This window comes from Thunnus thynnus, chromosome 22 (genome assembly GCF_963924715.1).
Source record: "Thunnus thynnus chromosome 22, fThuThy2.1, whole genome shotgun sequence".
In the NCBI taxonomy this organism is placed as follows: domain Eukaryota; kingdom Metazoa; phylum Chordata; class Actinopteri; order Scombriformes; family Scombridae; genus Thunnus; species Thunnus thynnus.
The window spans coordinates 15168176-15182964 of record NC_089538.1 but is presented as its reverse complement, the minus strand read 5'-3'; the positions used below and the strand labels follow the sequence as shown (position 1 = coordinate 15182964).

The 14789-nt window shown below is 41.4% G+C and overlaps 2 protein-coding genes across 3 annotated transcripts; one reads left to right on the top strand and one right to left on the bottom strand.

Annotated features, from left to right (window-relative positions):
* The first annotated feature begins 5365 nt into the window (after positions 1 to 5365).
* si:dkey-19b23.8 (low density lipoprotein receptor adapter protein 1) lies at positions 5366 to 10422 on the top strand. The gene is made up of 3 exons (XM_067579325.1): positions 5366 to 5667; positions 7420 to 8154; positions 8524 to 10422. The coding sequence occupies exons 1-3, from the start codon at positions 5586 to 5588 to the stop codon at positions 8607 to 8609; spliced, it is 903 nt and encodes a 300-aa protein (XP_067435426.1). The 5' UTR covers positions 5366 to 5585; the 3' UTR covers positions 8610 to 10422.
* On the bottom strand, positions 9665 to 14518 carry si:dkey-19b23.7 (uncharacterized). 2 transcript variants are annotated; one of them, XM_067579323.1, is made up of 8 exons: positions 14288 to 14518; positions 13894 to 13965; positions 13710 to 13781; positions 13303 to 13502; positions 12314 to 12377; positions 11986 to 12151; positions 11587 to 11740; positions 9665 to 11229 (listed from the first exon to the last, which is right to left on the bottom strand). In XM_067579323.1, exons 1-8 carry the CDS (start codon positions 14300 to 14302, stop codon positions 11052 to 11054), a joined length of 921 nt encoding a protein of 306 aa, XP_067435424.1. In that variant the 5' UTR covers positions 14303 to 14518; the 3' UTR covers positions 9665 to 11051. The 2 variants fall into 2 exon arrangements, with proteins under 2 accessions (XP_067435424.1, XP_067435425.1); XM_067579324.1 differs by having other exon boundaries at positions 11543 to 11740; positions 14288 to 14512.
* Between the last annotated feature and the right edge of the window lie 271 nt (positions 14519 to 14789).

The following is a 14789-nucleotide window of genomic DNA, read 5'->3' as shown; positions in this document are numbered from 1 at the left end:
TGGCAAGATGACATTACAGTAACACACAATTCTTATGCTGGTGGCAGATTTTAAAAGAGACAATTTAACAATGATTTTATGAACTACTGTTTAAATGTTTATTCATACATGCCATTTCTTTCACTATTAGTTAATATGTTGCAGGATTGTTTGTAGGAAAAGGCCTGAATCTGGCAACTCCTGACTGTAATTTTATTTCTCGTTACTTTTCATTCATTTTTACAAAGAAATGTCATTATAAAAACATGAAACAACCTAAATGGCACCTTGAAACAGCCCTGAAGCTGTCTAAAACCATATAATTTATATTTTGTTTTATCCCTCTATGTTTGACCCCTCCTTGACATTCCTGTTTTTATTGTATTTTCTAAATCTTGTTTTATTTCTCTACGTTCTCTATGTTGAAATATGTATGCTGAAATTGCACCTATGTTTTATGGTATTGCATTTTGTGAGGCACATTGTAACTCTGGTTTTGAAAGGTGTTATAGAAATAAAGTTTATTTACTTACTAATTGAATGAGACCAATAGCATCATGAGGCTAACACATCAAGATTAAAAAATATCCTAAAACATCAACAGCCACTTAGTAAGGCAATGATACTTTGTGCACTGTAAACATTTCAGTGTCATTTTTTATCTTCTTGATATATGGGCAACCCACATTTGACCCAATTTGTTTGCTGTTGTAGTGTTTGCTGATATAAATAGCTGACGGGAAGAAAAAGTGAATGCAGGCTGTTCCCAAGCATGAAACTACACCAAAAGGGTCAATAGTAAATGCTAACATCAGCATGCTAATATGCTAACATGCTGATATTTAGCAGGTATAATGTATACCACAGTGACCATCTTAGTTTAATGTGTTAGCATTCCAATAATTGCTAATTAGCACTAATCACACTGAAAAGCTAGATGAAAGCTTAAAGGCAAGTCATTATATTTCATCCTGAGGGGGACATGAATGTCTGTACCACATTTAATGACAATCTATCCAATATTTGTTGGGATATATCAGTCTGGACCAAAGTGGTGGACCTGCTAGTTTAGTGAAAAAATGATTGGCAGCTCTGACGATAATCAAAAGTAGGTTCAAGGTTGTTTTTATAGCGTTAGTTGTAATGGTGCCGGGGACAGACTGTAATGTCCTCTTTGCCTCAATAGGACTCGGAGATAGCAAAACTGGAATGCTGCCTTCATTGTTGACAAGCCTAGCTGCTGTACTGTAGATACACATCAGTAAATGCCTATGACATTTGATTTAGAGCAGTTTAGAAAAGGGAACCAGGCATAAAAAACTTCTGCTATGAATGGATGGATGCTTATAGTGTCAATTTACTTCCCAAGACACTGTATAACAATCAGAGCAGAGGTCACGGCCCTATAAATATGATTTTGACATTTCCATGAAGTAAAGTGTCCCAGTTAGCTCAGTAAACCTGCTTCTTGGAACAGGCCCTTAGTCTCATAGGCTCTTTGCTTCTCCAGAGTTGGAATAACCTTCCAGTGCGTGTCAATTATTGCCTCTCTTAAGAGACAATTGAAAGCTATTCCCATCAACAGGCAACCTCAGGGACTCGCTCCTGTCTTGTTTTTGGTACACTGTGTTTTTGTTCCTCCAATTCCCCAAATTTCTCCCTGACTCATTCATGCTTCATTGTGTTGTGAAGTGTTGTAACATGCTTTCTTGGACCGCCCATTTTCCTTCAATCTGTCTCTTCTAGTTTTAGAGATTGTCTTTGTTTCCCCACAATGACCTGTCATAACCTCCTGTAAGTGTTGAACACTTGTTGGTTTCAGTCACAGGTAGTAGTAATTTAAATTAATAGAGGGCCAATTAGTTTCTGAACTATTGGGTGTGTCTGCAGTAGTGGCCACACCTCTTACTGAGGTGTCTGTTGCAACTGTTTTTTTGTAAGCTAACTGGGGGATCTAAAAAAACACTTTGCTCTGTTATACTTAGAGAATGACATTTAATTATTGATGATTTACAGAGCTGCAAATTCTCCTGCAGCAGGAATATTAAAAATACAATATTTTCCAAACCAACCAAATAGGGCCAGAAATGCAAGGTACACTGCCAATTGCTTTTCATAAACTGAAAATATGTTTTTCATGTGGATTAAACATGTAAAAAATCAAATAAGCAAGGAGCTTATTCTATGTTTGCACTCCAGGAATGGTATTCTCAGTAGCAGCCAAACATTTTTGATCTGGCAAGGATCTGAGTAAGATCAAAACATTGGCCTCTCTGATTAAATTTTGTGGCTTGTAAGTATGCAGCTGTTGCTACTTTTTTTATATTTATGCTGCTTTCTAATAGCCTTGCACCTATGTGGTGTGCTTATTATTACTTTCCCTCATCTCTCACTAGTAGCACCATCTGAATAACTCCAATACAACATGCCAGATGCTCTCACATGACCAAGAACCGCAGCTGCACCCCTGCCTCTGCCACGGTTTGGATGCTGACTCTGTTCTCGCTGCTCGTTGTGAGATACGTAGGGAGGGTGGGTGCCTGTCTGAGATGGTCCATTATGTCACCGGTGCCCCAAGAATAGTTTCAGTGTGTCTTGTGAGGCACTGAGGCAGTTGTGACGTCCAGAACTTTAACTGTTGTTGGGCCAAACCCAGAAGAAACAGGGGCCCTACTGTTTCCCCATGTCAGGCACACCCAGCTCCACACACACACACACACATATACACACACACAGACGCATACACACATGGAAGCGTTTAAGGTTTTCCTCTGCCACTGTTAAAAATGCCCCCAGAATAAACAGTTGAAGCAGATCTTAACCAGTGAGGCCAATGATCCCCATTAGAGACAGGCTGTGACGCAATGTGATGCTAGTGAAATGTAGTGGGTTTCAGATGTTTGTGTCTTGTGAAATCATGCTGACGGCTGTTTTCATTCACTTCAAATATATTTTTTACTTACTAAAAATTTTTATTGTAAAATTATATTTATATTATTTATGATCACCTGTCTTTTGAGGTACTTGTGTTTTCTCTTTCCTTTCTTTGTGGACACATCTCTCAGGAGGTGTTCTAGGCACGTCCAACTGGTAGGAGACCCGGGGCAGAACCAGAACACGCTGGAGTGACTACATATCTCCTCTTGTCTGGGAACGCCTTGGGATCTCCCAGGAGGAGCTGGAGGGCGTTGCCGGGGTGAAGGATGTCTGGGTTTACTCAGTCTGATGCCACCACGACCTGCTCCTGGATAAGTGTGGGCCATTCATTACAATTACATTACATTTTTCAAATAAACTTAACTATATTTTAAACTCCCCAAAAAATTACAAAGAAATTTGAGGAAATGTATTTAAAATACTATATCTTATTAATATATAAAATATGAGGTTTCCATTTGAAGTAAGGATGCAGCTGGGATTGAATATTTCACTCTGAGTAACCATCATATAGGCTAGTTTTGATGAAAAGTGAATACAGACTGTATAGCCTACAGGCAGTTTAGAATAAGATGATTTTACCAACCTTACATGATTCTACTTGAAGATAAAAGAAGGAAAAGGGGGTTAAATATGTACAGTGTGTAAATAAATGTGTAAGTAAGTGTGTAAATCCCCTTCTCTTCTGATTCTCCTTGACCTGAGTGCTGTGGATCACACTATCCTCTTAGAGTGCCTCCACACCACCATTGGACTGTCAGACTAGGAGTGAGTATGTGTCACTGGGAGGATGCAGGTCTAGATCACTCCCTGTCCCCTGTGGTGTTCTGCAAGGATCAGTTCTTGGCCCCATCCTGTTAACCCTCTACATACCTTTCCTTGGACATGTCATCAGCAGACATGGGATGTCTTTTCATTGCTATGCTGATGATACCCAGCTGTACATCAAAACTGCTCCAAGCCCTTCTGTCACACCTCAACACCTGTCCTGAGGTGATAAAGGCCTGGATGAGCACAAATATCTTCCATTTAAACAGCAGCAAAACTGACACTCCACACCAGATTCAGTCATCTCACCTTTGACAGCCAGGACACCCCCCTTTCTTCCTCAATCACTAATCTGGGTCAGCTGAGGGTGTTGACCCTCAGCTGACTTTTGATGACCATATAAGACATCTATGCAAAACCTCTTTCTACCATCTCAAAAACATCTCTAAACTCCGTCCCTCTCTAACTCTGTCAGATGTAGAGAAACTTGTCCAATCCTTTACCTCCTCAAGACTGGACTACTGCAGTGCACTCTTCCCAGGGATCCCTGGCAGGAGCATCCAGAAGCTCCAGTACATACGTGTGAAAACACAAACATATAACACTAATTCTGTTTTCATCGCACTGGCTCCCTGTCTCCTTCAGGACTATCTACAAAATCCTGTTACTGATAGACAAATCCATCAACTACCCACAGGAACTGATCATACCACAAACCTCTACCCACACCCTCAGATCTGCCAGCAGCTTGCTCCTCTAGTCCTCCTCCTCCTCCAGTACTAATCTCTGCACCATCGGGGATCGCGCCTGCTGCTCTGTTGCAGCGAGCTTGTGAAACAGCCTTCCTAACCATCTGAGGGCAGTACAGACCCTAGTCTCTTAAAAAAGGCCTAAAAACCTTTCTGTTAAAGTCCAGATGAAACAGCCCTTTGAGAGTATTTAACATCTGTATTGTGATGTATTTCTGAGCGAAACAGGACAGACAGGTGGTACATAAAGTTGGGAGGAATCTGATTTGAACGTTAAAAAGTGGGCATGTCAAAGTGAATCTTAGCTCTGTGACGCTAAAAGTTAAAGATTGCTTGATGGGTGGATGTCATGATATTGTTGGTTGGTTCAAGCTTACATAAGCACATATCATATTTTATCAGTCATATTTTGTTTTACAGGAAGAAAACATGATTGGATTTTGATATAAGAATACAAAGAAACTGATTTTTTTTGCATTTCTTTTGGCATATATTGTTAAATATGCACACAGTATGACCAGGGATGTGATCTAAAAGGGTTAAAAAGGCTTTTTTCATTTCATCTTAACTTTAAGAAAGGCTTTTTCATCTTAACTCTTAATACTATTTTCTTTATGTTGTGTGTTCTGTTATAAATATTAGAGCACTTTCGGTTTCTCTATGATTGAAAAGACAGCTTAACCATGCATTTCTAGTAAAAGACTACTGCCAGTAAAATGAGACAAAGCTAGGTTAATTGTTGTCCATCCTACCATATACAGTAAGTCCCTCTCCTCTTATAAATCATTAATTTCGCCCTCAGACCTCCCTCTGCTTACTAACACCAGCCAGCCTCCTCTCTGCCCAGACGCAAGCGCTCGTCCACGTGCGTGACGGGCTCGCGCCTACGCTGTTTAAAACGTGTGTCCTCGGGGCTGTCTGATTCACTCAACTCATACACGTCCACCGGATAAAGCAGAGCATGATTCAGTCTGTACACACGCTGTTTCACTGTCGTATATATGCGCCAGACGGACACTGAGCTCAGAGAAAAATCAAACAGAGAACTGGATGAACTGACTGCGAGTTTGTCAACACCGACGGAGCGGTTAACCGATTTATTTGTCACATTTACCGACAGTCAAACTGTTGGGGTTTTTTTTGTCAGCGTGCATGGTATTAGACTCTCACCTGACGGGACTCTGCGGTTCACCTGAGGCGCACGAGGACATCGTTTGCATGAATCTGTGGCCAGGTAAGACCGATTTTTAAAAAGGATAATTTAAATACCCAGCTTATAATTTAAAGGCAGTTGTAAAAACATTATTTAATTTTTTATACATGTTGGTGAGCTGTTAAGAAATCTAACTTTTTGCAGTTTCCTGCCACGAACTTCTCTACGAGACCCGAACTACCTTCTAAAAACTGTCAACTTAATGTTTTCTCGCTTACTCCCGAGATATACGTTGCATATCACAACTATTTCAAATAACCAGGCTCTGCTGCTTAATCCGGCAGAAAAGGAAAGAGCTCAGGATTTGAAGGAACTCAAGTTCTTTTTTTACAAATAGTTTGCTTTTGCTCCATCAGTTGCTTTTTATTGGAGCTGCAAGTCAGAAGACTGAGTGTTAAGTCTCAGCATTGTAGGATATACCCTTAATATATAACTCTTAATTGACAATCCTCTTACTCTATTTGTATTTTTGCTATATATTTAGAATAAAGTTTGGAGTAAGAATCTCTCTATATTGTGCAATGGTTTTACAGAAGTGATTAAGCAAGCATCTCCTATCCATTTCCAAAAGCTGCAACACCAGGATACTGCTGTGATTTGACAGCTCTTTGCACCAATCATATAGACGTTTACTCACATCTCATGAAAGTTACTGTGATGCAGGCAATGTTTTGTTTTTTTTTAATACCCGGATGCAAATTTGGAATGTTTGATTACTGTGTTTGTCCAGTGATAGAGAAAAGCAGAGTTGTATAGTGGCCTTGGTTTTATTCCAAAAACGTGTTTGTGTGTGTATCCAAGAGGTGAAAGTTATCAGTATTTCTGCATGTCTGTGGCTAACACATGTAATTGCACGTGTGCATGTCCTAGGTCAACCTAGGCTCTAGGTCAACTTGCATTTTGTGATGTGACATACTCACAGAAGCATGCCATTGTTTGAAAGAGAAATATTTAGGGGGGGAATGCAAAGCTGTTTCCTGCACAGGGGGTTGACTAACAATGGCCGCCACTTTGGAACAGTCGGCGGTTTTCTCTGCCGCTCACTTCTGAGGAGGGAGCTCGGATGTTGAAAGAATGGCAAAGAAAAGAGAAAGGGGAAAAAATAAAGTGTAACACAATGGAGAACAGGCAGTTCTGTGGGTTTGTAGGGTGGGATACAAATGGGAGGCCAGATGTCTTGGTTGCATAAGACTTCAGTTGGCAAGGTCACAGAAGTCTTTAAGTCCGCCTAGAAGTAATGGTATGGCAATATGTGGGTGGTGTTGATAATACTTGGCACGGGGTAAAGTTTAAAGGCCATGTACCTTTTGTGTGTTACAATAATCTTCCATTTATTTCATCAGTGTGTTTGTACGTTTCTTAAGGACTCACTACTGTGAGGACAAAGCCCAGACCAAACCTGACTGTAAATATTTAATGGCTAGTGTCTGTGGTAAATGAATATTCCTCACTGAATGCGTCACTTTCGTAACTGATCCTGTTTGGTGGCCTTTTGTTTTTCCACACTGTGGTACAAGATGTGCTGACTGCATGCCTTTTTTTTTTTTTTTTTTTTCCTCATCAAGGAGACTTGCGGAGTTAAAAGCCACAGATTGAATGTAGCAAATGAAGAGCTGCTTCATACATAAAAAAAATCTTCAGTGTCCTGGATGTACTCTTTCCTTCACTTTATTTAATTCTGAAAAAAAGCTTCATCCTCTGTCTTCCTCAATTATTCATGCCTCTTTTGAAAGGGATCCGCTAACGTCACTCTCTTTATCTGCCTCATTTCAGATAAAAGCAGTGGATGCAACTACGCTCCATTTATAGAAGAAAGGTGGAAGAGCGGGAGAAGTTCTGAAGAGGACCAGCTGACCATCAGCAGTTACACCTCAGCAAAAACTTCCCCAAAGCCCAGCCTGAAACGCAACATGTCCCTCAGCACTTTCCACCTCATGCAAACCCTTAAGAACTCTCCTGCTGCACTGCGGCGCCGCTTCCGCCGTGACCGCACGGAGTCTTTGTCCCACGGTGACCCTCTCTTCAAGGTCCACTACTTGGGAACAGAGAAAATCTTCTCTCTAGATAGAGAGCAGGCCCAGGATGCTATTAACCATTTGCTGGAGGGTATTGCTAACGGGAAGAAGCTGAGCAAAGATCACGCCCTGGTGGTGCGCCCGAGATACGTCGAGGTCAAGGAACTGAGTACGGGTCGGCAGCTCACAAAAACATACCTTCAGGACATTGCATACTGTGCCGCAGATGCCAACCGACCCAATGTCTTCCTGTACATCTGCAAGCATCATGGGCAGCAGCTGCAGTGTCGGGTGTTCTGGTGCAGCCGGGCCGAGAGAGCACGAGACATGACCGCTTGTCTGGCACATTCATTCCAGCGGGCGTTGAGCGACTGGCAGCAGGACGGCTCGGCCACGCTGCTGCCAGGAGAGGTGAAGGGGAAACGTGTAGACGAGTCGTCCAACTGTCCTGGCAACACGAAGAGCTCCACGCTTCCTGCCGGTCTGGGAAAAGGTGAGCTATGAGTAGCTATCTTAAACCAAAAAGGAAAGGCTGTAAGTCTAGAAAGCCTTTTTATGGCTATTGAACCTTTATCATGATTTGTTGTTCTTATCACTCTCTCCTCTCTTGGTAAAATTGTTGAGAAAGATAAGATTTCTAAAGCTGCTGACCTCAAGCACATTTAGTGAAAGTAATGACAACCAAGAGCTGAAGTAGGTGCTAGTAAATGAATAACCTCACTAGAACACTTTAAAGTCAAGGTTGACAAACTACTCGGGCTGGTTGGATGTTCATAATTAACATTTAAAACACCAATGTGAGCTTTTCATCTGCAGCAGCCAAGCTGACATGACTGACCCTAGTATCTCTTTTGCTTTTCAGTTCACTGGAAGAAGAGAGGCTCAATGTCACGCAGCCCCCTCAGGGCCATCACCAGAAGAGGATCTGCCTCTGACAGCTGGAACTGAGCCCTTGCTTTAACCCTTCGAACACGGGCCCACGTTAACCTAACGACAACCTCAAGGATGACTGCACTGATGGGAGGGAGGGAACAATTACAATGCAGACGAAAGGACAATGGGGAGGTGGGGGAGTTGGTTAAGTCCATATTTGGACACACGAGGATTCTGCTTGTGAAAGGATGTTGCCATAATCGGTGAGTCAGTGTATGGACTTGAAGGTTTTTTGACGCAGCAAAGTCGTCCTTTGACTTTTGCAAGAGTAGCGTCCAACACGGCGCAAGATGTTGTTGACAGCTGCCTTTGTTCACATGTCAACAGCTATGTAAGGACTTGTGACTGGCTGCAAGCCATTTGAAGACCGGATAGGTTCATTTCTATGGCTTTTGTTTGTTTAAGTAGTTGTTACATGAAGCCACCAAAGGTTTAGTCAGTTGGAGAGACAATTAAACCAACAATCTTTTGGCTGTTGGCCAAAACTGGAAAAAGACGACAAGTCTTTATTTTTGAAGACTTTTTAAAAGTGTTTTATTTACTGACATTCGTGACAGGTCATGATTTTATTGTAATTTTTTTTTTTTTTTAACCCTGTGGCACTAGCAAGCATTTTTCTCTTTTATTTTTGAATACGATGGAGAAAAACACACTTGTGACCCATGATGTGACAGTTTTTTTTTTTCAAGATTTTGTCGAGATTCAGAGGGAAAAGCAAACATGGCATACAGAAGTAAAAGTGATTATAGTCTGTGTTGCACATAAATGCAGCTACTTACAGTTAGTAATTTCTGAGCACTTTCGAGTTTCCAGCTGTTAAATTCTACATCTGAACACATCAAAGTTCCTTTTTCATCATAAATCAAACGTTTTATCATGTCTTACTACATTTTAAGAGGTCATTAGTTTCCATTAGTTTAGTAGGCCCAGCTGCATTATAAATGAAAAAAAAAATAGACCTTTGCAAAACATGCAAGGTCAACAAAATCCTCCCCTTAAGCACACAGCAGCATTCTGCAAGAAAAAACCTCAAACAGATCCTGACTGTCCACAGCGATAAATCATTTGCATTTATGTGGAAAAAAAAAAAAAAACTCCACTCAGTCACGACTTGCGGGTTTGTTTGTGTCCGAACACTGGGAACGCTGTGTTCCCTTTGCGGAGCCTCTGTGTGTGTGTGTGGAATGCGCCGGCCATGCACCTGCATTCCAATTTGGGGGAAATTCGAGATAGAGAGTTTTCTCAAAATCCCCCAAATTCTTCCCCCCTTCATCCGACCATGACTTTGCATATTGAGCGGCCTCATCAGTAGATGCTACAATGTGCTTTTAACTCTGAGCCCTCGACTTATTCACATTACCAAAGCCATAAAAGGTTCCCTAACTGCTTAAGTCCGTTTTTAAAGTGACGGTTACAAGGCATTGATATGTGCAGTATTGCATAAGTTGCTCTGATTCATGTCTTAAGGTTTACAAATGTTACACAGAGATGTGAGAATTAGCAGTGCACCCCTGAGGCTACCATCCATTTTTCATTTTTGTGTTTCCGGACCAAAACTAAGCTAGAGATGTTGCCTTTTTTTTTTTTTTAAATCAGGAAAGGTGCCTGTGTTTTTGACTGATGTGCCACTAGGTTTTTCTCAGTTAATTTTGAAAGTTTTGTACTCGTGATGTATCTCTCCAATTACAAACGGCACAGCCCCGATCTCAGAAAAGGGGCTCAAGTGCCTGCTTTAAGAGTTATTTTATCAATGTACTGTTTTTATGTCAGTATGTACATATTTAATTAATATGTATTTTATGAAATATTAAAACTTTTTTATACTGCATTTTCTGTTTGTTATTTCAAGTGTCCTCTACATGTTGTTCTCATACCGCTGTAACGTTCAACAAGACAAATATTTAAGCTTTTAACTTCTGCAGCTTTGACCCTTACGGTGAATGAGATGCATGATAAACGAGCCTGTTTCCAGGATTGAACACTCGAGTTTTAAAAATGTTATATTTGGCCAGAGAAAAACAGAATTCCTGTGTGGGAGAGGGAGAGAGTGGGATTGAAGGGTTCGGGGTGGCAGGGCAAGACATTCAGAGAGGTCCTGGGATTTTTAATCTCAGTCATGTGACTGGTTTCCCAGGGTCTGATACATGGGAATACCTTCCCAACTGTAGTAAAGATGTAGCAACAGCTACATTTGGATACTGCTGCAATAGGTTTGTGCACTGTGTGTGTGGCAGGAGTGGTGTCACAAGAGCTCCATTCAGACATTTTGTTTGTACGTGTTACATAAACACATATGATAAGTCAGATTTTGCACGCAGGTATACTCATTCAATCTCTTTGCAACGTGTGATTTTTACAAAACCAGGAAATGTACCACAACACAAAAAAATCTGTTAAACAAAACAGAGTTCTGGTGAGTTTATACATATCTGAACCTATTTTCTGTCTCTTTTTTTTCTACAATACATCCATAAAAATGCACCATGAAGATAACAGAAGGATATTTATGGTCACTCCTCTCCGGAAGAGTCCTGCTGCTTGGGACTGTTGAGCAACCCGGAGCTCTCTCTGTGCCGTTGTAACTCCAGCAGGGAGTGAACGTGGAGACGCCTCAGAGGCTTCACCTCTTCTACCACTGAAAGGAGAAAAGTATCATCAAATATGTTCACTGAGGCCTGTAAACAAAGTGTAGAGTGAGGAGAAAGGCAGCAGGTCTGAACCCTTCATAATGTGGCTAAACAGCACCACCTGCTGGCCTGGATAATAATAACAGTGTATTAATATGCAGTGATAATGTAATATATACTGAACTTTAATTCACCAGAAATTATAGCATTTCAAGTAAGTGATCATCTAATTCTTCTCTCTTAGTGTCCCTGAAACTAAAGTTAAACTGAAATGACACATCCTCCTGCTATCATCCACAATTTCCTGAGATTAAATCACACCTTTGTCATAGTGCAACTCATCCCGGTTCCCGTAAACCACATACATCTCCAGGAAGTTGAGGAGAGCTCCTGTGACGAGGAAGCGGTCTGGGAGGGGAAGGCTTTTGATGTAACGCATGTCCAGGGCAAAGGGGTTAGAGGGAGAGGGGACGGTGCACAGACACACCAGCTCACTGACGACATCCCACACACGAATACCTGGAGGAGTGGAAAAAAAAGGACAGAAAAGCTTTTTTTTTTTTTTTTTTTTTTTTAAATTCTAATCCAACAAAAAGCACATAAAGCTTTTTTCCACAAACCAAATCCACGCTAAACATTAGAAGGTTAAACTCAAGCGAGGACATCTGCATCTGATTTAGCTCATGGAAAATGGTGTAATTATTGAATCTGTGCAGTGAAACAATAACTTTCTCCTTTTTGGATTCCACACATTGTTTCCATACCTCGTGTTTGCCAGTCAGCGATGGACTTCAGTTTCATAGGCGTGTCCTTGACCATTGAATCGGTCCCTCCGATGTTGACCAGGCGCTCGTGATTGGAGCGTATCCAAGCGTGTGGACGTCCGTATTTGACATAACCAGCCACTAAAAACAGAGTGCAGTTCACCTCCTGTAGAGGGACAAAGTTGAGGCTGTGAAACTGAGTGTGCAAGTGAAACTCACAGGGGTTAGAAGTAAACCAGAGCTGCCTCTGTATTAATGTGTCCTAAACTTTACAAGCATCTTTCAAATATTAACTGGCTCAGAGGTTTCCCTCTTAGAAAGCACTTACAGGCACTGCTATCTCTCTTTCACTGGGAGATGCTGGAAGAAGATGCTCCTCACTGCTGGCGTCCCTGAGGGCACAGAAAGAGGTCAACCAATGTGTGTTTATGTGTCTAAAGTCTGCTTGCAAAGCAGGTTTATTTATTTTTCTTGCGCTGTACGAGCTTATTTCATGAGATTGAGATGGCCAGAGAGATCTGTCACAAGTCATTTAGAGATGTTACAGATACATGTACATCCATACCTGGGAGCTTTTAAGTGCTTTACTCAAGGCCTCATCAGTGATATTTGCTTTATAAGAAGAGTGCAACAGTGTGTCCCATAGAAAAAAATGTATAGAATGGATATTAAAAAACCCTTCTTCCATGTACAACACTGAGGAGGAAGTAATCAAACAATGTATAGATACTTTCGTTATCTGATATTTAGTTCATAAATTGCTTAATCTAGATTAGAAAATGAGCATTATCATTCAGTGAGAGTCAACAGTGGGAAAACAAGTTCCAGGAGCCCAAAGTGACATCTTAAAATTCACTGTTTTTTCTAATCAAATGTCCAAAATCCTGAAAAAAGCAGCAAATCTCACCTTAGAGAAGCCGTGATCAGAGAATGCTTGGCTTTTTTGCTTAATAAATGAGATAAATCATGTTATTGATTAACGTTAATCCAGTCGATTCGTTGATTTTCAACATTAGCAACATGTTTGTTCGATGTGGAACCATTCTGCTCGTCCTGCAAGCCCCTGCACCTTCTGACGAGACCATAAATGTCCACTACAGCTTTGTCTAGGCTACATAATTATCAAAGTATCATTATAGCTGCCTCTTCATCATTTTTACTGTACTGAAACAAGCATCATTATCATCATCTGTATCAATGACGAACATATTTCTGTACTGTTTTGTTTTGCGCGCACCGACAGATGATACTTTCTAAATCTGTTGCCCAATTTTCACAACATCAGACACACAAACACACCAAAGTAGCATTAATCACCTGGCGGTTTGTGGCTGCGTCTTGGTGTGTGTGTGCGGCTGAGAGGCTCGCGGGCCCGGAGGTTCCCCAGGCAGGGGAGAGCTGCTCCGGCTGGCCAGACTGGGGGAGCTGCTGCTGGGGGAGACATCACTGCTGTTACAGCTGCTGGTGGAGGAGTAGGAGGAGGCTCTGGACACCACGAAGCCCGGAGAGCGCCAACCCTAGTAGTAGTAGTAATGATGATGATATGATGAGAAATGCAAGACGACAGGGACCGAACTACATTCAGTTTATCCCATATTGTCATTTTGTGCACCATCATAGTCCAAAAATATGAAAAATTACAGCATTTACTCAATTTATTTTCTTTTTTTTCAAGGTGTACAAGCTGTGTGTTTATTGAGATGAGTGCATTTGAGTCTTCTCACCAGATCCTCATTAACCACTGTCAGCAGCAACTCCTCTTTCCCTCTGAGCCAAGGCTGGAAGTACTTAAAACCCTGTCAGAGGAGGAAGAAAAAAAAGAGTGTTTGCAAGAGTTTGTTTTAACCATGAGTAACTGTGTGTTTAATCTCTTCTGCAAATGCATTCAGTGTGTTTATCTTTTCGAACCTGTAACGATCCAAGTAAAGCCAGGTCACTCAGAAAGTGCTGCAGTTTCCTCCTCTGCTCCCTCTCTCTTTTCTGTTCACACACATAAACACAGAGAGGAAATATAGAGGAAACATATCAGCAAAGGCCTGACCTCAAAGTCCTCCAGCACCTTAGGGAGCCCTGTAGGTGATGCAAACCATCAGCCCCCCTCCCAGTCTAGTATCCTAGCAACGCGTATAACGCCTCCTCACAGCATCCAGCATTTCTATGGACAATAAAACCGTCATGCATTGCTTTGCTGAATAGGAGACACTGACATTAAACACCATTCTGACTCGCTTCAAATATGATTATTCGGTTGCAATGTTCATTCAAAATCCTGCAGCTGATGAAAGAAAGAAACAGGACTCACACTGACACTGCTCATCTTGGAAAATTGCAGACAACGTCCTCTATTTCCAATTCGGTCATGGCGTAATATGCTACTGAAGGCCAACACTAACACGTCATAACATGCATTTTAATACTATTTCCTTTCTGGTTAGCTGCCACGGCGATACACAGACCACCAAAGGTTTTTTGTTCTCTTCGGGTGTTTCCTTTTGGAGACTCACTGCTGCTTTGGTAATAATGGGTGTATGAAGCCCCTAGCGGCCATACTAGCAGATTACCTCTGAAAACTGTCATCTGTCATATTTTTTTACACTTATGTGGCAATGCAGCACCAACAACAACAAAAAAAGCCATGAGGATGTTATGTGCTGGATTCCTAAAAGCTTTCTGAACAGGATCCCTCATATTTAGCCCCAGAGATTGTATTTAAAGGATTAGTTCAACATTTTTGGGCTTTTTTTTTTTTGCCTTATATCTGTCAGTTAGGTGCCAGGCCAGGAGATGATGATGATGATGATAAG

What these genes read in the sequence shown, in the direction of transcription:
- si:dkey-19b23.8 (XM_067579325.1), top strand. Translation starts at nt 5,586, where the DNA reads ATGGTATTAGACTCTCACCTGACGGGACTCTGCGGTTCACCTGAGGCG. An exon ending in TTGCATGAATCTGTGGCCAG is followed by an intron (nt 5,668 to 7,419) that starts GTAAGACCGATT and finishes GCCTCATTTCAG; the next exon opens with ATAAAAGCAGTGGATGCAAC. An exon ending in TCCTGCCGGTCTGGGAAAAG is followed by an intron (nt 8,155 to 8,523) that starts GTGAGCTATGAG and finishes TTTGCTTTTCAG; the next exon opens with TTCACTGGAAGAAGAGAGGC.
- si:dkey-19b23.7 (XM_067579323.1), bottom strand. An exon ending in ACGCAGCCACAAACCGCCAG is followed by an intron (nt 12,378 to 13,302) that starts GTGATTAATGCT and finishes CTGTGCCCTCAG; the next exon opens with GGACGCCAGCAGTGAGGAGC. An exon ending in CTCCTCAACTTCCTGGAGAT is followed by an intron (nt 11,230 to 11,586) that starts GTATGTGGTTTA and finishes TTCTCCTTTCAG; the next exon opens with TGGTAGAAGAGGTGAAGCCT.